Source organism: Sarcophilus harrisii, chromosome 3 (genome assembly GCF_902635505.1).
Source record: "Sarcophilus harrisii chromosome 3, mSarHar1.11, whole genome shotgun sequence".
In the NCBI taxonomy this organism is placed as follows: Eukaryota; Metazoa; Chordata; class Mammalia; order Dasyuromorphia; family Dasyuridae; genus Sarcophilus; species Sarcophilus harrisii.
In genome coordinates, this window is record NC_045428.1 from 356,271,996 (window position 1) to 356,297,688 (window position 25,693).

The 25,693-nt window shown below is 35.3% G+C and overlaps 1 protein-coding gene across 1 annotated transcript in view; it reads left to right on the forward strand.

The window, feature by feature from the left end:
* Positions 1–5,269: 5,269 nt before the first annotated feature.
* The window catches only part of EPC2 (enhancer of polycomb homolog 2), a 166,654-nt gene continuing 146,230 nt past the window's right edge, over positions 5,270–25,693 (forward strand). Inside the window, exon 1 of the mRNA XM_031960047.1 lies at positions 5,270–5,501. Within this exon, the coding sequence (XP_031815907.1) occupies positions 5,349–5,501 (153 nt within the window). The 5' untranslated portion in view covers positions 5,270–5,348. The remainder of the gene's footprint in view (positions 5,502–25,693) is intronic.

Genomic DNA, 25,693 nt, shown 5'->3' on the forward strand with positions numbered 1-25,693 from the left:
TGGACTCTAGTATCTTGATTCTACAGACAGGAGATGGAGTATAATATTTAGAGTCAAGGAGATCTGAAATCTACTTCTGCTGTAAATCATAGTCTTTCAGAACCTTAGTTTCCTCATCTGTAAATTGGGGATAATAATACCTGAAATATCTTCTTCCTAGATTTATTGAGGTTCAAATGGGATCATGTATTTAAATTGCTTTGCTAATTTTTAAATGCTAATAAGTTACAGTTTTTATCATTGTTATATCATTTGTGGTAAATTTTGATTCTTGAATCAAAAATCTGAATGTAAAGTGTAGATCTGTATAACTTTCTTGCTGTTCCTTCCACTCACAGTTGTCTCTTATATTCAACAGTTCATTCATTTAAGCAAACTATTCCTGGTGTGCACATATAAAAATTGCCTGAGTGAGCTATTATAATTTATTTCATGAATAAAGGAAATGGGCTGAGGGGTGGTAAGGGAGAAAGAAAGAAATTTCAGAGTAAGGAGATTATCCAGTAAATTATGACTTGAACACTTGGAGAGGCATTTTAGTAGTCTGTATTACCTGTTTTTTGTTTTTTTTTTTTTTTTTTTTTTTTCTTTTTGGTTGTTTAATTGATAAAGAAAATGTAGAGCATTCCTGAATGTTTAATTTTGGAGGCTTTCTGCATCTTTTATGGAACTGGAAAAGCAAATTGTCAGCTTATACACAAGGTGGCACCCTGTGATACCAGCCAGGTTTGAGAGGAGAAATGGAGAGAAAAGACTGAACCACATCCTTGAATTTACCATCTGGCATTCTAACTGGAAAACATAGAAAATGAATCAGAAAATGCCCATTAACACGTAGGAATGGCCTTCTCTTCAGTGAGGCCAGGAGTTGAGAGAAGCCACAGTATAAGGTGGAAGGGTAGGAAATTATTCTGATTGATTATAATAAAGAAAGTAAACACTATGTCCAAATTATTCATAGATAAGAACTGAGCTCCATTGATATTGTGATCATTCCAGTAAAACTGGGGAGTGGGGGTGGGGATCTAGGGAGGTCAGGAGGCAGGAAGGAAATCCACATACCAACTTAATTAACTTTAAATTGGGTTGTTGAAATACAGAGCCAATTTGAAAGAATGTGACATTTACAAAACTCTTAAATAGTTGAATAATAACTATGACTATTTGTTTTTCTCAACCAGAATGTTTGCTTTTTGAAAGTTATTTGTCAATTATTTAGAAAAAGCCTGTTGTGATTATAGGAATAGGAAATGGACAGTGAAGTTTTATTTATAAATTGCTGTTTAATCATGAATATTCAATCTCTGTGACATTTCTTATTTTTCACCCTAAGGGATTACACATATATAGTTATTTTTAAATATTGCTTTTAAAACCCAGTTCTGATTCCTTGATCTTTCTTTATATTACATTTCTTGGGTTAAATGTATGCAGTTCATTGTGGGTTAAGGGAAAAGCATATTTGAACAGATCAGTAAGAACATGTTGCAATTATTCTAAATCTTTCTTTTTGATAGTGTTTTTTCTTAGTAAGAGGACCTGTTTGAGGTTGAGGCCATAATCTTATACTATTTATTACAAGAATAGCTATGAAATTTAACAAATATGTTGGTAAGAAGGCTAACTTCATAAGAAATAATATTTATGTACAAATGAAAGGCTTCTCAGAAAGCGAGTCAAAATCAAATTTGAGCAATGAACTGAAAGTCAAAGTCCTCTTTCCCCCCCAAAAAAAGCCTTATGATAAATATGTATTGTATTGTTTCCTTCAAACTCTTTATTCCTAATTCTGTAATAACTATCCATATAGCAAAAATAAAAGAGACGAGCAAGAAACTTAAATGGACAAAGTTTTAAAGATCATTTACAAAGCACTTTGAATGCATTGGCCTCTTTGGGCTTTACAATAACTCTATCAAGTACATACTAAAAGTCTTATTACTCTGTACATGAGGTAACACATGTAAAAAGCTTATAGTCACAGAGCTAGGAAGTTTTGAGAGCAGGATTCAGATTTAGGCTTCGTATCTTCAAATCCAACACCTCTTATTCACATCGGCACAAAGCTTCTCAGACTTTATAGAAAAAAAAAATCTATTCTTATTTCTATATGCCCATTTTAAATGACTTATTGTAATACATTGTCTGGTTTCCTAATTTCCTATTGGCCCATCAATGTTGGGGTGAGGAATCAGAAATGCTGTGGGTCATTATAGGAACATACATGACAACCAAATTCACTTCAGGTTGGAGACTACTGAGGCATGCTAGCTCAAGCTGGAGTAGGAAGTGTCCTGGTTATCCTTTTATCTACCTCTTTCTCCAATTACTGAATCCACAATGGAATCAATAATAGATTTAAATCTAGCCTCTAGGCTATGGTTTATGAGTCTTTATTGGGATATTTGGGGGCTTTTAGGTTAGAAACTTTACAACCCGAAATGCTCAACAAAGCATTTTCCTAAACTAGAAGATGAATAATAAAAGAAGGGAAGAGGAAGTATGGGGGAGGGGAGGAGAGCTGGGGAAAGGTGTCTAGAGCTGCAAGTAAAGTGTAAGACTACTTGTACTTGAAAAATTTTGAGGACCCAGGGAAAAATCCTAGTAACCCACTTACAAAATTTTCTTTCCCAGGGTTACCCTAATTCTTTTAATATTCAGTTCTGTCTTGAAACCTCGCCCAAACTCTGCCCCCCCCCCCCCCCCCCCCCCCCCCCCCCCCCCCCCCCCCCCCTTTCTCTATGCTTTCCTTTTTGCACTTCTGGGATTCCTGAAGAATAGGTTTCACAGTCAAACATTCTCTACAGCTTAAGAAAAATTCTATTTTGAAACATTCTCAAAATGTTTAGGATTTTAGATTTGTAAAAGACCTAGTACCTTAGAGATCAGCTAGTGTAATTCTTTCATTTTATGTATAAGGAAATGGAAGTTTAGGGAGTTTGTGACTATGCCAAGGTCAGAGGTAATAGTGAAATCAAGACTGGAATCTGGCTCTTCTATCTCCAATTACCAAATTCAGCGTTCTCATTACATCGTGACTTAATTATAATTCATGCAGGGTATCACAGAAGTCTTAGCACAGTTAAATGCTTTAAATTCCTTTATACCGCACCAAGACTTTTGGGACACTAGGTATAATGTTTTTTTAAGACTCTCACATTCCTTTAAAATATCTTGTTTTCTTTGACTTTCACAAATACTAAGTTGATATAATGCATATTATGACATTTCATAGATGAGGCAACCAGAGGCTCAGAGAATTTGTCACTTGCTCATGTCAGTGTCAGAGGCGGGATTTGAATCCATTTCTTTTCTGGCTATTAATTACCTTCAGCATACTACTTTAAATAATCCTCTAAAGTGACTTGATATTTTTTACAGGAAGCCTTTCTTGATTCTCTTATTGCTAGTGTCTCATCTTGTATACAGTTTCTACAGTTGTTTTCAGGTCTTCTTTCCTACTATTCTGTGAACTTCTTGAGAACAAGAACTGATTTTCTTTCTTTATGTAGCATTTAGCATAAGGACTGGCATATGGTGGGTGCTTAATAAATGTTTATGAATTGGGAATATTTATAGACATTTGTTTAAAAAAAAATCCTGGAGTCCTACAGAAATGACTTGAGTTTCACTTTTCATTATCTGATCTTGAGCAATCCTAGTACTTTCTTATGCCTCTCTACTTCCTTAATTATCTATCAAGATTCTCACAGAATTCTAAAGAATTTAGTTAGGATTATGTAATTCTTTAAAGATTTAAAGATGGCTAATGTGCCAGATATATAGTCATTAAGATAGAGAGCTCAAATCATACTTCTCTTAAGTTTTCTTTGAACACCCCAGCCTAAAGTGATCTCTCTTATCCACTGAACAATTATGTTCTGTATAGTTTATTTGGTATGTAATAATTTGCTGCATTTTGACATCATTTCCCTTTGCTACTGTATACTTGTGAAATCTTGGATCCTTAACCTGTTTCGTTAGCTGAAAAAATGAAAGGATAGAACCAGATGATCTTGAAGGTCCCTTCCAGATCTGAATCCCAAACACTTTTTGAATTTTTTCTTAAGTTTCTACAATTTTAGATAAAATGGAAGTTTTTGCTTCCCAACTGATATTTGTAACCATCATGTCTTTAGACAGCACTATTCTACCGACATCTAGTGAAATGCCTCATACATGAATACACATTTGTTGATTTGATATTTTCGTTTATGTTGAAAAAAATCCTCCAGACTCTTGAAGCCCTTAGGATAGCCGGGATGACATCTAAAATCCCTTCACATTTTCTAAGATTCTAGGATCTGATGAAAGAAGTGAGCAGGGCACTTGCTCCATCTGACCTGATTTGTAGCTCTGCACTCCCCTTACCTGGGTAGCCCTATTGCCTTAAGCATTGCCCCAAGGAAGGTAAGTGTGCACGACAGATCACTCCCCTAGGACAGATGTCTCCCAGGATGCTATTTTAGAAAAAAAGGATGCAGGAAAGAGGTCTGGGGTGGCAGAACTGGACTCCAGGCAGCGACGACTGAGCTGGAGATGCTTCCAAGCCGTGTTTTCGCACCTCCAGGGTAGGATGTGAGGTAGAATTAGGAGCGCGCTCTGGGCTGCTCGGAGATAAGCACTGTATAAATAACAGGGTACGCCGAGGAGCATTTGGCTCTCTTACTTTGCCTCAGCACCGACGGACGGGGCTACGGGCCAGCACGCATTTTCCGGAGCCCTCCTTCCCCCTCGGTATTCACGGAGGGGATGGGATGAGGGGGCGGGGAACACATATTATGGTGCATGGCAGCCCACGCACACCTGACAGCAGTCAGGTTGGGGGCGAGTGGCGGGGTTTCGGCCAGTCCTCTCACTCCAGGAGGCCCCAGGGCCCGTGCACACTCCCGCGGGCCGGGGGCGCGCCGAGGAAAGAGTGGATGGGGAGGGGAGCGGACTGAGAGGAAGGAGGGAGGGAAGAGGGGGGGGGGGGGGGGGGGGACGACGAGGAGGGAGGGAGAGGACGAGGCGCGTCCCCGCGGCGGGGGCGCGCCCTCGCGCGGGCTGCCGGGATCGCTCGCCGCCGCTGTGGTAATGTCCGCCATGTTGGCCATGGCGCAGGGAGCGGATCGGGCGGGCGAGCGGCGGATCTAGTGTGTGGAAGCGGCCGCGGGCGGCGGTGGGTTGTTCTCGGGCGGGGTGGGCGCCCATGCTGTGGACGGGGGCAGTGAGGAGGAGGAGGAGGAGCGGGCCGGCCGTGCTGCACTGAGGAAGGAGAGGAGGCGGCGGGAGCCCTCCCCCCCCCCTCGCCCGCCCCGCCGCCGCCGCCGCCGCCGCCCGGGCTGTTCCTGTGAGGCGGGGAGACAATGAGTAAACTCTCCTTCCGAGCGCGGGCGCTGGACGCCGCCAAACCGCTGCCTATCTACCGCGGCAAGGACATGCCCGACCTCAACGACTGCGTCTCCATCAACAGGGCCGTGCCCCAGATGCCCACCGGGATGGAGAAGGAGGAGGAATCGGTAGGGACTCGAGTGTTTATTATCCCCCCCACCTTTCCCTCCTCCCTCCCCCCCCTCCCCATTGTCAGTCGGGCATCGCCATTCACGGAGCGCCCTACGCACGCTGGAGGGCGCAGCCGCTGCTCCGCCGCATGGGACCGTACGCCGGCGGAGTAGCGTAAACTCTCTCCGGCAGCGCAGAGCCCTCCGCGGCCGCCATGTTGTTGCGTCCCAGTGTTGTGATTAGCTCGCCGCGGCGCTTACGCTGCCGTATGGGGGCCTTGCCGTAAGCGGCGTCTAGGAATGGCGCAGGGGGATGCGCTGGCCGCCTTTGGCGTAGTGCCTCTTACTCGTTTATGCACTGGGGGCCTTTGGGGCCAGAAAGGTTTGTTTTTCGGAGTGGGGTTGTTTTTTTTTTTTTTTTCATTTTTCTTTTCCATTTTCTTTTTGGTGGTTTTTGCGGCGGAGTTCCTTTTTTTTTTTCCTTCCAATTCGGAGAAGTAGAACGATCTTAAAGCAAACATCTTATTTTATTTTTGCAAAATAAGTCTTCTTTCTGCGCTTCCCCTCCCTCCTACATTTCCCTCCCTTCATCCTCCCATCCCCCATGCAGTTGAAATAAACATTGTGTAGTGCAGCATTGCAGGGGGTGGGGGGAGACGGATCGACGACGACAACGACGACGACGACGGCACGGAGACCACTCTATTGCAGTCTGCAGTATTGCAGAAAGCCGACCGACATGCAAACGTAAACCCAGTTTTTTATAGTGTTGCTTTCATAGTAGCTTAAGGTATCCAAGGTGGTTCTCTTGTAGCCGAGGCAGTCTTTTTCATTGTGACCCATTATGGTACTTGTCATGGAGGGTCGCTGCTCTTTTCATTTTGAGGTTTGACATTTTGGTGGTAGGATCCATTTCGTCTGGAATGTTAAGTTATGAATTGTTGCACTGCTTATTGAGATGGAAGGCTTTTCTTGTTGTGGGGATGACTTTTGCATCTGGTTGAATTTCGGCTGGCTTGGTTCTGGGTCTTTATGACCCCTCGAATGGTTTTACTTGCATGCGGAGTTCATAGTAACTGCACCCTCAAGAATTTCTTCAATGAACCTACTTCCCCGCCTCATTGTCAACCCCCGGTGTGTGTGGATTGGTTCTCCTGCTTCTGTGGCTGTCAAAAGAAGGCTTGCATCTCTGTGATTGGTTTTCTCCTTTGACTATTAATATTGCAGGAAGCACTTTTATGTCTTTGATTGGCTGCTCATGCTTCTGACCTCATTGTATTGCCCTGTTATTACAACTTTCCAGCTGTGATTTAATCACATCTCCCTTTAGAATTTGAATTACTGATTTACCCTTTCACTTGAAAACATGGTGGTGTTTTTACTTTTGAATACAGCCTTCTTTCTTTAATTGTGATCCTGGAGAATGTGTTCTCCAAGACTTCTGAAGAACAAATTGTCCAGATTAAAAAAAAAAAACTAGAATAAAAAGTAGCATTTATGAAATCAAGTCTAAGATCGAATAGAAGGAATTATTTAAATGTTTTCACCCATTGCACAGTAACAAATAATTGCTTGTGGGAATAGTATTTAAAATAACAAAGTTCTATTCTGGATAAATTACTTTTTTTTTTTAAATCAGGGACAGTTTTTTGATCTGTCATAATACAGGTGGAGGGAATTTGCAGGTGAGAAAATGATTTCTCAATTAAAGTTGACATTTTTCTCTGCACTGTGTAGTCAGAGTTTCTTAGAGCACTGAGAAGTTAAATCACTACCAATATGCACCAGAAGCAGAACAAGATTCCATGTTTTGCTGACGTTTTGCTTCACTTTCTATGTATTACATCCTGATGTCTTATATTTTATGCAACTTTTGATTTTAAGAATTCTTAGTAAGTTTGATCTAAGAAGACTAAATTTCTGTAAATATCACACATTTTTAGGCATTCAAAAGGATAGTCATGAAATGAATCCATCTACTCTCAAATGTAATTAGTGTAGTTAAAAAAACCTTTGGACTAAAATTCAAGACACTCATAGTGACACTGATTATAGCTCTCTGATTCTGGATAAATTGCTTAATTTTTTCAGTTTTGCTTTTTCTCATTAATAAAAGAGGGGCTGCTAGATATTAAAATCAGTTATTCATTTGGATCCCGTTTCTGTTGTACACAGATTAGTTTATGGTATTTCAAAGATCATTTAAGGCAACCTGAAAAAAAAATCTTTTCTACAACTTATGTGAGAAATGGTTAGGCTTGCTAAAGATTTCATGATAGCCATTTCACTTTGGAATAGTTCTAATTGTTTAAAGATTTTCATTAAATCAAGCCAAAATTTGTCTCTTTACAACTTACATTCATTTCTGTTCTCTGAGAAGAATAATCATTCTTCATGTCTACAGAATAATATTTGAAAACATCAGCCTGTGTCCTTTAAAGTATTTTCTTCTGCAGGCTAAATTTTATAGTTCCTTCAATTGATTTTTATGTGTCATGTTGTTGAGTCCCTTTCCCAACTTTGTTGCCCTCCTTCTGATAACTCTCTAGATTAACACATCTTCCTAAAATTTTGAATTAACAATTATTTATTTTCTCTTTTTCCTCTTCCTCCTCTTTGTCTTTTCCTCTCTCCCTTCCTGTCCTTTACCCCTTTTCTCTCCTCCCACTCAAGTAAATTTCTGCCAGTGCACATGGTCACCTCCTTTGGTTGTATATTCTTAGAGAGTAGTCTGAAGGAGTCAGCGGTTAAGTGACCTATTCAGGATTACAACCAGCACTATGTCTGTTTTAATGCAGCCTTAATGTTTTAATGTAGCACAGCTTTTTGGGATGCCATATTTAAAAAATCATTTTCAGCTTTAAAAGTATGCAACTTAGTGAATATTTTGGTTAAATTTTTTTATTTCTGCGGCATCAAAGCCTTCTAACTTCCTTCTTAAATGTGACATCCCCAAAAGCAGTCACTTTTAGGACTAGTTTACACTAGGATAGGGACTAGACCTATCATTTTATGGAGAACTACTGGATGAGGAAACATCTACTAATGCAATAGACGCTTTTTCTGTATTTGTAGTCTTAGTTACTTGGAACACTTAGAGGTTATAAGTGACTTGCCCATTGTTATAAAGTATGTGTCAGCTCCAAGGCTAGCTTTCAGTCTACTAGATTATGCATGCAATCTCTCACTGTTAATTATATATAGTGACAAATAAGTTACTGATTCTTGACTTAATACTTCAATCAGTCAGTCTGTCACTCAAGTCGGTCAGTATTTATTAAGAACCTTTTTGTGCCAGGCACTGTGCTATACTGGAGATATAAAGAAGGACAAAAGACAGTTACTATTCTTAGAAAATTCAGTCTAATGGGGAAGATAATATAGAAAAAACCACATAGAAACCAAATTATATCTATGTCCTATATACATGTCCTATAATTGGAGACATTTAAGGCACAAAATTTAAGGAAGTTCTAGAAAGGCTTCTTGAAGAAGGTGAGATTTTAGCCAGGACTTGGAGAGACTGAGGAGGGAAATCACAAAACAGCCGAGGAAGGTTTCCTCCTCTGGTTTCCAAGCATAGGGGACAGATACTGAAAATGCCCACATATAGCGTTTTATTGGAGAAATTTCAAAGAGTCCATTGTTACTGGATCACAAAATACATGGTAGGGTATAAGATATAAGAATAATGTAATGGTAGTAGTGGTAGTGGGCATGGGGGCAGATTATGAAGGATTTTTTTATTTTAAACTGAGGATTTGACAGCTGAGTAGATATATACTATAGTTGGGAAAGACTTGTGATAGGGAGGCTAACAGCAGATTATTGCAATAGATGGGGTGTGAGGTGATAAAGACTTGAACTAAGGTGATGGTGATGATGACAGTAGAGGAAAGAAGGGGAGAAATGTTTCAGAGGTAAAATTAATATCTAGGTCTTGACAACAGATTATATAAGGGTTAAGAGGGAGAAAAAGGTAAGAGTCAAGGATGACACCTAGGTTGTGAGCTTGGGTGACTCGTAGATGGAGGTATACTCAATAATTGTGAAGAGAGGACCATTTTTGGAGAGGTGGAAGGTAGTTCTGTTTTGGACATGTTGAGTTTGAGATATCTGGGAGACATCCAGTTCAAATCGCCCAGTAGGCCGTTTGAGATTCAAGACTGGAGTTCATCAGAGAGGTTAGGGCTGGTTTAGTAGATTGGAGAATCATTAGCATAGAAGCTGGTAATTAAATCCGTGGGAGCTGATAATATCACCAAGTAAAATAATGTAGGAGACTAGAGGACTCAGAGCTCTGGGGGACACCCATCTTTAATTTTCTGGATAAAACAACAAAGGAAACAAAGAAAAGAATATCAAAAATAAGTTGAAATTGACAGTGTTAAAGGCAGAGAGGTCAAGAATGATAAGAATTGAGAAAATATCATTGGATTTGGCATTTGAGAGATCATTAGTAACTTTGTAAAAAACAGTTTTGGTTGAATGAAGAGGTCAGAAGTCAGAAGTCAAAGAGAGTTGAGAATGAGTGGAGAGGAAGTGGAACCACCTAATGTAAATGATTTTCTCTAGGAGTTTAGTTACAAAGAGGAAGAGAGATACCCATTTGTAGATAGTAGCTAGTAGATAAACTAAGGGAGGATTTTGTTTGTTTGTTTGTTTGTTTTAGGGTGGGAGAGATATGGACAAGGAAAGCACCTGGTGATAGAAATTGAAGATTTGTGAGAAATTAGGGATGATAGAGAAAACAGTCTGCTGGAGAAGAAGAAATAGAAAAAAATAGGATAGGATTTTTTTTTAAAGCAATTAAGTTCATATATAAATATTGATTTCTATCTTCAAAGACTTAATGTGTCTCTTAATGACAATATTGGAATTTTTCTTTTTAGCCTTTTCAGAAAAGCAGAGGTTGTGACTGTGCTGTGATTGCCTAACAGCTAGTTTGTGGTTGTCTTTGGCATGTAAGCTATGATCATATGTGCATATTCTTACTATCCCTGAATGTGTTGTCATTGCCTCCACTGTCCCTAAAAATCTGATTTTTGGCTGCTTGACAGTTTGTATGAGTCAGTAATTGAAATTGGTTATAAGTTTCTTACTCTGTATTCTGGAAGAGCAGCATACCAGTCTATACTTTAAAGAATTTTGCATCTTATAATGGACTATTTAAATTCTGTTCCTAAAGAATTTGCTAATCTTAGAATTTTAGTGCTGCTAGAAGCTTTAAAATGCATCTATTTTTTACTTGCTTCATTTTGCAGATTAGGAAACTGAGGTCCCAGAGAAGCTGAGTGACTTTCCCAAAGTCCTATCACTATCACATGAAGAGTGGAATTTAGAATAGGTTTGATATCTTTCTAGTCTGATGTTTTTTTAATCTCTCAGGTTGTTGTGGGGATAAAATGAGATCATTTATGTCAAACACTTTCCAAAGTTGTGTAAAAAAGTGAGATGATTACTAGTATTAGATTTGATACTTTCTGTTTTACATATTTGGAATCTGTAGCAGAACAAGGTACTAAATGGTTTTCTTAGAATTATTCATGTGTATATAGAAGAAAACCCATACAGGAATACTAACTAGAAAATTTAATACTTTATTTTAGCAAGAAAAATTATTTATTTTAAATATCATGCCCTGCTTTTATAAAAGTCATTGTTACTCTAATGCCTGTATAAATGAAGTACATTTTTCCTGTGTTAGAATTACATTTGTTGTATTGCATAAAAATTACTTCAAAACTTTTAAGGGATCCATGCTGTTATTCATCTTGCATACTTTTTCCTGTCCTTTCAGATCCATTCCATCAATGCCTTCTGATCTTTCTGATCTGATGGCGTACCATCCTTGCCCCCCTGTCTTTTCATAGTTCTTCCACAGAGGGTTCACACTGGATGTTTGTTTAGGTTTTCCTACATTTTATAAATAATAATCATATACTAGTACTAATAGAGTTCCATGGCTTTCTCTCTTGTCCCTCACTTCTTCCACATGACCATTTTGCAGATTCATATAAGCATAACCTTTATAAATGTGCTTTTTTTTTTTTGCTTTATACATATTGGTGTGTTATATTCTTAATTTCATATATATACCTCATGAACAAGAATAAATGTTGTATATACCCAGTTTCATAACTGTTTCTAATGAATAAGAATTTAGTAATATTTGTCTTTTAAAAAATGACTTTTATTTTTCAAAATACATGCAAAGATAGTTTAAAAAATTTTTTTTAATGAAGTGGAAGTTTCTGCAAAGAGTTTTTTCTCCTTTCCTCTTCCCCTTTCCCCCTCCCTTAGACATCAAGTAATCCAATATAGGTTATACATATACAATTATTTTAAGCATATTTCCACATATATCATGCTGCACAAGAAAAATTAGATGAAAAGGGAAAAAATGAGAAAGAAAAAACCAAGCAGAAAACAATAAGAAAAGTGAAAATACTAAGTTGTGATCCACATTCAGTTTCCATAGTCCTTTCTCTGGGTGCAGATGGCTCTTTCCATCACATCCATCTATTGGAATTGCCTCAAATCACCTCATTATTGAAAAGTCAAGTTTATCACAGATGATCATCACACAACAATCTTCTTCTTGCTATACACAATGTTCTCTTAAATCTTCTCACTTTACTTAGCATCAATTCATGTAAATCTTTCAAGGCTTTTCTGCAATCAGCTTGTTCATCATTGTACAGAACTTTCCATTACATTCATGTACCATAACTTACTCCGCCATTCCCCAAGTAATAGGCATCCATTCAGTTTCTAGTTCCTTCTCACAACAAAAAGAGTCACTACAAACATTTTTGTCCATGTGGGTTCTTTTCTCTTTTTTATGATCTCTTTGGGATAAAGATACTGCTGGATCAAAGAGTTTGCACAGTTTGATAGCCCTTGGGTATAATTCCAAATTGCTCTCCAGAATGATTGGATTAGTTCATAATTCCACCAACAATGTCCCAATTTCCCCAATTTCCTCCAACATTTAAAATTATCTTTTCTTGTTATCTCTTAGCCAATCTGAGAAGTATGAAGTGGTGCCTCAGATATCTTAATTTGTATTTCTCTAATCAATAGTGATTTAGAGCATTTTTTCCCATATGACTAGAAATAGCCTTGATTTCTTCATCTGAAAATTACATTTCCTTTGATTTATTAATTGGAGAATAGCTTGTAGTCTTATAAATTTGATATATATTTTAGAAATGAGGCCTTTATCAAAAACATTGGGTTTAACTCCCTACCCCCACCCCCAGTTTTCTGATTCCCTTCTAATCTTGGCTGCATTAGTTTTGTTTGTACAAAACCTTTTTAAATTTAATGTAATCAAAATTATTCATTTTGCATTTCACAGTGTTCTCTAGTTCTTCTTTGTCTAGAAATTCCTTTCTTCTCCACAGATGTGAAAAATAGACTATCCCTTGTTCTCTTAATTTGCTTATAGCATCACCCTTTATGTCTAAATCATGAACCCATTTCAATCTTATCTTGAGATAGGGTGTTAGGTTTTGGTTAGTGCCTAGTTTCTGCCACACTGTTTTCCAGTTTTCCCAGCAATTTTTGTCAATTAGTGAACTCTTATTCCAGAAGCTAGAGTCCTTGGATTTATCAAACACCAGATCACTATAGTCATTGACTATTGTATCTTGTGAACCACTGCTTTATAATAATAGTTTTAGGTTTAATACAGGTAGGCCACCCGTCTTTGCATTTTTTTTTTCCATTAATTCCCTCGAAATTCTTGATCTTTTTTCCTACTTCTATAATTTCTTTGTAGTTTGATTGATATGGCTCTGAATACATAGATTAATTTATGTAGAATTGTCATTTTTATTATATTAGCTTAGCCTGTCCATGAGCACTTGATATACTTCTATTTGGTTAGGTCTAGTTTTATTTGTGTGGAAAGTGTTTTGTAATTGTGTTCATATAGTTTTTAGCTTTGTCTTGGCAGATAGACCCTCAAAAATTTTATGTTACCTACAGTTATCTTAGATGGAATTTCTCTTTCTATCTTTTGCTGCTGGACTTTGTTAGTAACATATAGAATGTTATTTATGTGGGTTTATTTCATATCCTGCAACTTTGAAATTGTTTCTAGTAATTTTTTAGTGGATTATCAAGGTTTCTTTTAAGTATACCTTTATGTCATCTGCAAAGAGTGATAATTTTGTTTTCTCATTACCTATTCTAATTCCTTCAGTTTCTTTTTCTTCTCTTATTGCTAAAGCTAAATGTTTGTCTTTCATAGTAAAGGTTATTTTATATAAAATTGAAGAGAATATAGATTCTACATAGCCATTGTAGATATTTTCCAAAAAATAGGTTTTTTTTCTTTTTAACCTATACAAATAAATTTCACTTAGAGTACTTTAAATAAGCTAAGACAATTTGATTTGTCAATAAGTTTTAGCATGAAGGTTTGAGTCTCCTAATTATTGTGGTTTTTTTTCTTTAAGATTCAAAAAATTCATTATACCATTTTATTCCATGTTTTCTTCTTACTTTGATATGCAGTAGTGACTGATATTCATAATAATGCTTCCTGGGCACCACAAGGTTCCCAAATTGTCTTTTGAAAAAGGTAGATATTAAATTGTTTTCCAATTTTTAGTTTTTTATTTTTTAGTATTTTATTGTATTTTAATTCTTCCCCTCCCAATTTATTTTTCCCACTTAATAGTATTTTGTTTTTCCCAATTACATGTAAAGATAGTTATCAACATTGATTTGTAAGATTTTGAGGGTTTTTTTTTTCTTCCTTCTCTCTTCCCTTCCCAAGATGGCAAGCAATCTGATAGAGGTTTGATTTTTTTAATTCTTTAAAACAATTTTAATCTGTGTGGGCCAACTTTGCATTAATCTTAATAGTCAGTTACCTTGAACTGACTCCGAGTCTGTGACATTTTGTTTAATGCTATTTTCTTAGCAACACAACACCAGTAGTGAGAAGTAATTGATCCTTATTAATATAGTTTCCAGCACTGGCAACATCGTGGTTATATGAGTAACTGTTAGATAGTATGTGTCAAAGTTCATATGGAATTATGCAAGAAGTGTGAGGAAAACACTCTTTTAAATTATGTGGAATAATTTGTTGTTGTTCATTTGTTTCAGTTATGTCTCACTCTTTGTAACCAACTCCATTTGGGGTTTTCTTAGAAAAGATACTGGAGTGGTTTGCTATTTCCTTCTCCAGCTCATTTTACAGTTGAGGACACTTAGGCAAACAGGGTTAAGTGACTTGTTCAGCATCATACAGCTAGTAAGTATCTGAGGTTAGATGTGAAATTAGGTTTTCCTGATTCTAGGCCTGTGTTCTATCTGCTGTGTTACCTAGTTAACCACTTAGAATAATATTTGTTTTTATTTACTAAGACAAAGAGACAGTGTCTTCATGAAACATTAGTTCCTGTTCCCAAACATGGTCCCTGTTTTTTGAGTTAAAGGTCTTACATAAAATTTAAATTTAAAATTTTATACAATTATATTTTTAAGCACATATTCAGATTTAGGACTTTGAGATGGTAGAGTGTTTTGAATATCTTTTATAGTTATTGTGGGGTTTAATGTACCATAACTTTACATAATAGATAATAGATATTCCTGAAAAATTGTTAATGGTTATTTAAAAACTGATTAATGTTTTAAGTTCATTTGATTACATAATCATAATTTATTCATTATTCTGTATTCCAGATTGATTTTAGCGGCTTTTATAAGTAATATCAGATTTAAAATGTGACTTCTGGGACTTGCTGTTCTCAGGGAGCTTACAGTCTAATTAGTGAGATAAGAAATGTGTCAGATAAAATACAAAGTAATAATATACAGGAAAGCAACTCAGATGGTTGAAAAAATTGTGGTTCTGTAGTCTGGCAGAGGGGCAAGGGAGAATATGTGATAACCTGTCATCAAGAATATATTTGAAATGCTGTCATGCAGAAGAAGAGTTATAATCCCCCTCCCTCCCCCCTTTTTTTTCCTCTCCAGAGAACAAAACTAGGAGAGATGGATGGAACTTGCAGAACTTCAGAGACTTGGTGTCAGAAAAACTTTGCTTACAATTTAGAGCAAGCCAAAAGGAATAGGCAATTTTTGAGAGGTAGTAGGTTCCTCTTTCTTGAAGATATTCAAACATAGGCTGAATTGATGACTAGTCAGGTAGTCACACATCCCTGTATAGGTTGGACTACCAGTTTACTGAGGTCTCTTTTAACTCTAACATTCTGTGAATTTGAATAATACAAATAAATACTGAAATTGTTCTGAGGAAATCGAAATTACTATGAATTGGGATAGTCAGGGAAGTGGATCTTGAGCTGGGGCTAGTAGGGCTATATTATGGAAAGAGAAATTTGTAGATTTGCATGGATGAAAGAATATTTTGTTTTGAAAATAGTGAGAGATACTATTAGAAAAATGTCTTGTATATAAAGGGCATGCATATATTTATTGAATAATGGAGTACTAAATAGTTTATGGAAAGGTATTGAATCTCAGGGAATATTTAATCTTCCAAATATAGGAGAATAATTTATTATTGATGAGAGAAGAGACTTAATGAAAAAAATTGTTGCATTTTGTAAAATATTCCCTTTCTGGAACATAATTATTCCACCACCATTTAATTATTATTTAGATAAAAATTTGATATAAAGGATACAAATCTAGATTTTTGTTTTTAAGTTTTTCTAAAAGTAGAATGTGTCTTTACATTTTATTATACATTTATTATCATACATTTAGTATAATGTTTTAGTTTAATGTTATTCAACTTCATTATTAAATGTTAAATAATAGTGTTATCAAATTTAACATTATTAAACATTTTGTTTACATAGTAACTTATAGTAAAGAACTAAGTAAACATAACCTAGCCCTAGATATATATATATATATATATATATATATATATATATATATATATATATATATATAATGTATGTATATATATATGACTTTTAAAAATGTATTGTTGTGATTAGTAAAATACATTCATCTACAATTATTGAATTAACAGAAATATTTTGTTACTATATTTTCTCGAAGGCCATAACAGTATATGTAACACTATAACTAAAGGAGATCCACTTAATTTTTGAAGGGGTCCTTACACTTGGAAATATTGGAAAACACTTATCTAGACCAGCACATTTATTTTGCAAGTGAAGAGCTAAAGTACTGAAAAAAATAGCCAAGTCCATCAGTGGAAAATAAACAGAAGAAAATAAATGTGTATCATTTTCTATAAACTCAAAAGACTTTTGCTACTGCTATGTAATCTGACAGGAATTAGATATAGACTGACATTTCACACTATACCAAGATAAGCTTAAAATGGTTACATGATTTAAACATAAATTATGGCATTGTAAACAAATAGAAGAGCAAGAAAGGAATTACCCTGTAGGTCTATGGATGAGGAAGACTTACTAAGCTTAAGGGATAGAAAGGATCACAAAAGAATAAAACGAATGATTTTTGATTAGATGTAATTTAAAAGTTTTTACATAAAATTTGTAGCTAAAATTAGGAAAATATAACTGAAGGAAATACTTATTGATTGACTTGTAAGTGTCCCATCCAGGACATGAATTCAGGTCTTCAGACTATTAGGCTGTTGCTCTTTCTATTTCACTACTCTGCACTATAAATTTACACTACTTAATATAGTATTTAATCATATACCGTTTTGTGTTTCTTGTCCTTTGATATGTTGATATGTCTTGTTTTTTCAAATAATTTTTTTGAAGGCAGGGTTTATGTCTCATTCTGCATTTGTACTTGTACTTAGCACAATGGTTTGTGAATACTGCTGGCTCAAAACATACATATTTAAGTGGATCTCTAATTTAAAAAGCTGTTATTTTTGTCTCCAGTTTTTATGGCTCGTTTATTGTTTATATCCAGAATGAACAAGGTGCAGTTAAATTCATTCAGTTTAATCTTTCTGAGACCTAAAGGCCCTGGTGTATCATTGTCATTTAAAATTTATTTTGCTTCAGGTAAGTAATAAATTTCATTTAGATTTGGTTTTAGAAATTTGAAAACTTCACATTTTTTTATGCTGCGTAGAAGATTGGAGAAAAATTTGGTGTAAAAATATGTCAATTCAGCAAGAGGCAGCATGTAGTAGTTAATAATTGACCTTAGAATCAGTATGACTTGAGTTTAAATTATCTGCTGATCTTAAGAAATTCTCTACAATTCTAAGTTGTTGTACTCTTTCAGATCTGCCTTATTAGAGGGAGTTCCCTCAATGGCTTTTCAAATCATAGGTCCAGACCAATACTACATTAAGGAAGAAATATATACTTGTTTTCTTTCTTTCTTTTTTTTTTTAATAGCCTTTTATTTACAGGATATATACATGGGTAACTTTACAGCATTAACAATTGCCAAACCTCTTGTTCCAATTTTTCACCTCTTACCCCCCCCCCCCCTCCCCTAGATGGCAGGATGACCAGTAGATGTTAAATATATTAAAATATAAATTAGATACACAATAAGTATACATGACCAAAACGTTATTTTGCTGTACAAAAAGAATCAGACTCTGAAATATTGTACAATTAGCTTGTGAAGGAAATCAAAAATGCAGGTGTGCATAAATATAGGGATTGGGAATTCAATGTAATGGTTTTTAGTCATCTCCCAGAGTTCTTTTTCTGGGTATAGCTAGTTCAGTTCATTACTGCTCCATTAGAAATGATTTGGTTGATCTCGTTGCTGAGGATGGCCTGGTCCATCAGAACTGGTCATCATATAGTATTGTTGTTGAAGTATATAATGATCTCCTGGTCCTGCTCATTTCACTCAGCATCAGTTCGTGTAAGTCTCTCCAGGCCTTTCTGAAATCATCCTGTTGGTCATTTCTTACAGAACAGTAATATTCCATAATTTTCATATACCACAATTTATTCAGCCATTCTCCAACTGATGGACATCCATTCAGTTTCCAGTTTCTAGCCACTACAAAAAGGGCTGCCACAAACATTCGTGCACATACAGGTCCCTTTCCCTTCTTTATAATCTCTTTGGGATATAATCCCAGTAGTAACACTGCTGGATCAAAGGGTATGCACAGTTTGATAACTTTTTGAGCATAGTTCCAAACTACTCTCCAAAATGGTTGGATTCGTTCACAACTCCACCAACAGTGAATCAATGTCCCAGTTTTCCCACATCCCCTCCAACGATCATCATTATTTTTTCCTGTCATCTTAGCCAATCTGACAGGTATATACTTGTTTTCAACATTCACCTTGTGTTCCATATTTTTTTCCCTTATTTCCTTTCCCCTCCCTATACAGCAAGTATTCCAATATAGGTTAAACATGTGCAGTTCTTCTAAACATATTTCCACATTTATCATTGCTGCACAAGAAAAATCAGGTCAAAAAGGAAAAAAATGAGAGAGAAAAAAAATAAGCAAACAAAAACAAAAAAGGTGAAAATACTACGTTGTGATCCACATTCAGTTACCAAAGTCCTCTCTGTATGCAAATGACTTTGTATCACAGGTCTATTGGAATTGGCTTGAATCACCTCATTTTAAAAAAGAGCCAAGTCCCTAATAGTTGATCATTACATAATCTTGCTCTTTTGGTTCTACTTACTTCACTTAGCATCAGTTCACGTAAGTTTCTCCAGGCCTTTCTGAAATCATGCTGCTGATTGTTTCTTATAGAACAAGAACATTCCATTACATTCATATGCCATAACGTGTTCATCCATTTTCCCACTTGACGGGCTTCCATTCAGTTTCTGGTTCCTTGTCACCTTGAAAAGGGCTGCTACAAACATTTTTGCACATGGGGGTCCTTTTCCCATTTTTATGATCTCTTTGTGATAGAGATACTGTGGAATCAGAGTATGCACATTTGATAGCCCTTTGTACATAGTCTAGAACAGATTCTTTTTTAAAAATTATACTTTTAAAAATTTTCACTATTAAGAGGTCCAATTCTTGTCTCTTTTCCTATGTCTTGGGTAGTGTAATAGATGCTGGGAATACAAAGAAAACTAAAATTCCTTCTTTTTGAAGGAACTTATGGTCTATTAGGAGAATACAGTATAATGCAAATAAATACAAGTAAATACAAAATGTATACAAAGTAGTTTCAGGAAGGAGAGACTGTTATAGTGGAGTAGCTAGGCGGAATCAGGAAAGAATCTTGTGTAGGTTATGTATGTAATCTGTGTTTTGAAGAAGGTAAAGATTTTACTTATTGGAAGTGAAGAAATGTATTCTAGACTTATGCAGAGATATTTAGGAGTACATTGACAAGTATGAAAAGCAGTCAGGCACAAGGCCATGTTGACTGGAATTAGCTGTTTATCCTTATTTTTTAGAGGACTGATGACCTCTTAGGATCTTGATGTCTGCAAGAATTGGATTGAAGTGAGGCAGAGTTGCACACACTTTTCAGCTTCACTCTCTTTCCCTGAATCATTGAAGTTCAGTGGCAAGATTAATAGTCAGGATAAGTGAAGCATGAAGTGGCATCTTCAGAGTCTGACTAAGTTCTAAGAGCTCCATAGTGCATTCTTTAATTGCCTTCATGGCTATTAGAACAATGGTCTCATCCGTTCATTTAGCTGGGGGAAGTCTTCACATACTTGAATAAAAACTCCTTAACTTTCTGATGGTTTGAAGTCCATTGGTTATCCTCATCCTGGTTTACCCTATATGCTGAGAGGGTTTACTAGGGTAAAGCCAGAGGTGAGAGAGTTGAGGGTCAATTTGAAGCCAAAAGTAAAGATGAGCAGCTCTGAAAAGAGCTCAGCAAACCCTCATGACAGAGTTCTTAGTCCTTCTTTGAACACTGCTATCTATCCCTTACACACTGAAATTACAGTGTTATGAAAGGGAAGGATTGGTATAAAACTGTAAAGGTAGTTGAGAACCACTTTGTGGAGCACTTGAAATCATCAAATGAAGAAGTTTGTGTTTTGTTTTTTAAGCAGTTAGGGAGTTTTATTTGTTTGTAAGTTGGTGACATAGTCATATTTGTGTTTTAGATTTATCAATTGGCAACTGTATGGAAGATTGATTGGAGAGGAAAGAGACCAGAGACAATGAGACCTCATGACAAAAACTGTTTTAAGTAGAACCTTGGCTACCTTTTCAGTCTACTCATCTAATACTCTAAACCTTTTTTATTTTAAGCAATTTAAACATTTTATGGCAATCTCTTATTTTTAAATAACCCTTATTTCTAAATAATTTTTTCTTTTCTCTATCTGAAGAGCGAGCCCTTGGAACAAATAATTTTTAAAAATTATTTCAACAAAACTTAACTACTATTTCAACCAAAATTGACAGTATAACCAAAGTTCCACATCCATATTCCACTTTTGGAAAGAAAGGAGTAAAGTTTCAGCTTTTTCTTTTGTGCCTTTGTAGGACAGAAAAGCTAATAATGATTACAAAGAACATTATAAAACTGTACTTCTGTGGTGCCTGTGTATTTTTTATTTCTTTGTAAAGAGTGTCCAGCAGTTTTTGCTTTTGTTTTGGTTGTTGTTTTTCTAGCATTTTCAGTTATCTTTGCACATGTGGCAGTCAGGAATGACAATAAATTGAAAACTCCACATAAATCTCAGACCTTAAGAAAGGAAACTATAGAATCTTAGGTAATCTACAAATAGGAAAATTGGTTCTTGAAAAATTGAATTGCTTGTATTGGATTTGCTGATTATTCATAACTTAAGTTTTGGGCTAATTAGGTTCTCTCTAGCAGTGCTTTACCATCCTCTCTACAAGACCTTAGTTCTTGAAGATGACCATTTTGTGCAATTATTCTTCCCTCTACGAGAGAGGCATGTTGTATTGGATTTTAGTGGTTATTAATTTAGTGTAATGGGGAAGATGCGAGGGATAGAAGTCATAGCAGTTTCTCCCAATGGATTGCATTGTGAGTTAACTTGAAAGACTGAAACAAATCTTGATCTGTATTGATTCAAATTTTTTAAAAATAGATTTTATTAATAATTTCCTTCCAACTTTCCCCTGAGAGCTATTTCACATAACAAATAATATTTTTTTACAGGAAAAAAATCAACATAACTTAATAGTATATTAAGAGTCTAAAAATACATGCAGGATACCTTAACTCTGCAAAAGTGGACATGTCTTTTCTTACCTCTTTTTTGAGTACATGCTTGTTCTTTGTAATTTTGCAACATTCACTTTTTTAAAATAACATTTTATTTTTCTCCCCAATTACATGTAAAAACAATTCCAAACTTCTTTTTTAAATTTTGAATTCCAAATTCTTTCCCTGTCTCTCACTTCCCCCTCTCTGAGATGGTAAGCAGTTTAATATAGATTATACATGTGCAGTCATGTAAAATATATTTCCATATTATCATGTTGTGAAAGAAAACAGATCAAATATATATATGTGTGTGTGTATGCATATATGTATATATGTATATACAGATATATAGATATAAAGTGAAAAATAGTATGCTTTGTTCTACATTTAGACTCTGTTTTCTGAGCTGAATAGCATTTTTCATCACAAATCTTTTGGAGTTGTCTTCAATCATTGTATTGCTGAAATAGCCAAGTCATTCATAGTTGATCATCCTTAACAGTATTTTTATTATTGTGTACAATATTTTCCTGGTTCTGCTCCTGTCACTCTGCGTTGATTTTGTAAGTCTATCCAGGTTTTTCTAATATCATCCTGCTCATCACTTCTTATTGCACAATAAAATTTTATTATAATCATTTTGTAATTGATAGGCATTCTTTCAATTTCCAATTCTTTGTTGCTACATAAAAGCTGCTATAAATAATAGATCTTTTTCCTTTGGGATACAGACCTAGTAGTGATATATAGTCTCAGAGGGTATCTACAAATTTATAGTGCTTTGAATACAGTTTGAAATTGCTTCTCAGAATGGTTGGATCAGTTCACAAAAATGCAAATGCATTAGTATCCCAATTTTCCCACATCCTTTCAATGTTTATCATTTTCCTTTTCCATCATGTTAAGACAATCTGATATTATGAGATGATACCTCAGAGTTGTTTTAGTTTTGATTTCTCTAATCAGTAGTTATTTAGGATATTTTTTCATATGACTATAGATAACTTCAATTTCTTCATCTGAAAACTGTTCATATCCCTTGACCATTTTTATCAATTGGAGAATTCTTGTGTTTTTCCAAATTTGCCTCATTTCTCTATATGTTTGAGAAAGGAGGCCTTTATCAATAACATTTTCTCTCTCAGTTTTTTGCTTTCCTTCTAATATTTATTGCATTGGTTTGGTTTGTGAAAAATCTTTTCATTTTAATATAATCAAAATCACCCATTTTATGTCATAATGTTCTCTGTCTCCTGTTTGGTCATAAATTTTTCCTTTCTGCATAGATCTAATAAGTAAACTATTCCATGCTTTCTTTTTCTTTTTTTTTTTTTTTTTTTTTTATATATATATATATTTTTTTTAATTTAATAGCCTTTTATTTACAGGATATATACATGGGTAACTTTACAGCATTAACAATTGCCAAACCTCTTGTTCCAATTTTTCACCTCTTACCCCCCCACCCCCTCCCCTAATCCATGCTTTCTTAATTTACTTACCAATTATACTTAAATCCTTTGTGTCTTACTCATGTATCCATTTTGATCTTATCTTTGTATACAGTATTAGTTTTTGGTCTGTACTTTAGTTTTGTGAAACTGCTTTCCAATTTTCCAAGCAGTTTTTATCAAGTAGTGAGTTTTTGTCCCGAAGGCTTAGATTTTTGGGTTTATCAAGCACCAGATTACTCTAGTTATTTCCCTTTGCTGTTCAGTTATATTTGACCCTTTGTGACCCCACTTGGAAATTTCTTGGCAAAGATGCAGGAGTGGTTTGCCATTTCCTTCTCCAGCTCGTTTTATAGATAAAAGAATTAAGACAGAATTAAGTGAGAGGCCTAGGGTCGCAAAACTAGTAAGGGTCTAAGGCCATATTTGAACTCAGAAAGGATAGATGAGCTTTCCTTATTCAAAGCCCAATGCTTCATATCCTTCACCACTTGGCTGCCCCTAGAAAATGATCGTTTACTACTGTGTATTATATATGCATCCTAGTCTATTGATGCACCACTCTGTTCCTTTTTTTTTTTTTTTTTTTTGCTTTTTATTTTCAAAATATAGGCATAGTTTTATACATTTACCTTTGCAAAACCTTTTGTTCCAATTTTTTTTCTCCCTCCCCTCCTCACTTCCGCCTTTAGAAAGCAAGTAATCCAATATATATTAAACATGTACAGTTCTTTACATATTTCCACAATTATACTACACAAGAAAAATCAGATCAAAAAGGGAAAAAAATGAGAAAATATCAAGTTAAATAACAACAAAAAAGATGAAAATACTATGTTGTGATTCACATTCACTCCCCACAATCTTCTTTCTGAAAGCAAATGGCTCTCATCACAAGTCTACTGGAATTGACCTGAATCACCTCAGTGTTGAAAACCCCATCACAGTTGATAATTACACAATCTTATGTTCAGTGTTCTCTTGGGTCTGCTCACTTCACTCAACATCAGTTCATGTAAGTCTTTTCAGGCTTTTCTGAAATCAGTCTGCTCATCATTTCTTATAGAACAGTAATATTCCATTACATTCATGTAGTCATTTACCCAGTCATTCTTCTTTATTTTATTATTATTATTATTTTTTATTATTATAGCTTTTTATTTACAAAACATATGCATGGGTAATTTTTCAACATTGACCCTTGCAAAACCTTCTGTTCCAACTTTTCCCCCTCCTTCCACCCACTCCCTCCTCTAGATGGCAGGTAGTCCCAATACATGTTAAATATGTTAAAGTATATGTTAAATAAAATATACATATTTATATGTGTATATACATGTATATGTATATATAAATATCTATGTATATGTAAATACGTATGTACATATTTATAGTTATCTTGCTGCACAAGAAAAATCAGATCTAGAAAGAAGATAAAAAAACCTGAGAAGGAAAACAAAAATGCAAGCAAACAATAGCAGAAAGAGTGGAAATGCTATGTTGTGATCCACACTCATTTCCCATTATTCTCTCTTTAGGTGTAGCTAATTCTCTTCATTACTGAACAATTACCCAGTCATTCTTTAACTGATAAGCATCTGCTCAATTTCTAATTCTTTGCCATTACAAAAAGGGCTGCTACAAACATTTTTGCACATATGGGTCACTTTCTCTTCTTATGATCTCTTTGGGATATAAGCCCAGTAGAGACACTGTCGATCAAAAGGTATATATACACAGTTTGATAGCCCTTTGGGCATAGTTCCATATTGCTCTCCAGAATGGTTGGATCGGTTCAAAACTCCACTAACAATGTATCAGTGACCCAGTTTTCCCACATCCTCTCTAATATTTATCATTACCTTTTCCTATCATCTTAGCCAATCTGAGAGATGTGTAACACTATTCTGTTTCTTAGCCAGTACAGGATCGAACACTTTGATATCTGGTATAGCTGGAACACCTTTCTTCACTTTTTTTTCTTTCATTAAGGCCCTTAATATTTTTGACCTCTTGTTCTTCAAAATGAATTTTGTCACAATTTTTTTTCTAGCTCTATAAACTTAAGTTTTGGTAGTATGATTAATATATACTGGCATTGAAGATCAACATTAACTTTTTAAGGTTATATATATACACACACACACACATACACATTTCACTTTTTACATATTTCTACATGTCATGTTGGGAGATAAAAATCAGAACAAAAGGGAAAAACCATGAGGAAAGAAAACAAGAAAAAAAGGTGAAACTAGTTTGCTTCAATCTGTATTCAATCTCTGTAGTTCTCTCTCTGGATGAAGATGGAATTTCCCATCCAAGTTTACTGGAATTGCCTTGGATCACTGAATTGTGAGAAGAGTTTGGTCTGTTATAGTTGATCATCACACAATTTTGTTATTGTACAGTCAATTGTGTGTACAATCTTTTCCTGGTTTTGCTTACTTCACTCGGCATTAGTTCATGCAAATCTTTCCAGGTTTTTCTGGAATCAGCTTGTTCATCATTTCTTATAAAACAATGATATCCCATTGCTTTCTACTTTTTCCATTTGGTATATATAGAGACTTCTCATCAGTAACCTTATGGGTTCTGAGATCTGAGGTTCTTCTTCATTTTACAGATGAAGAATTGAAGCTGA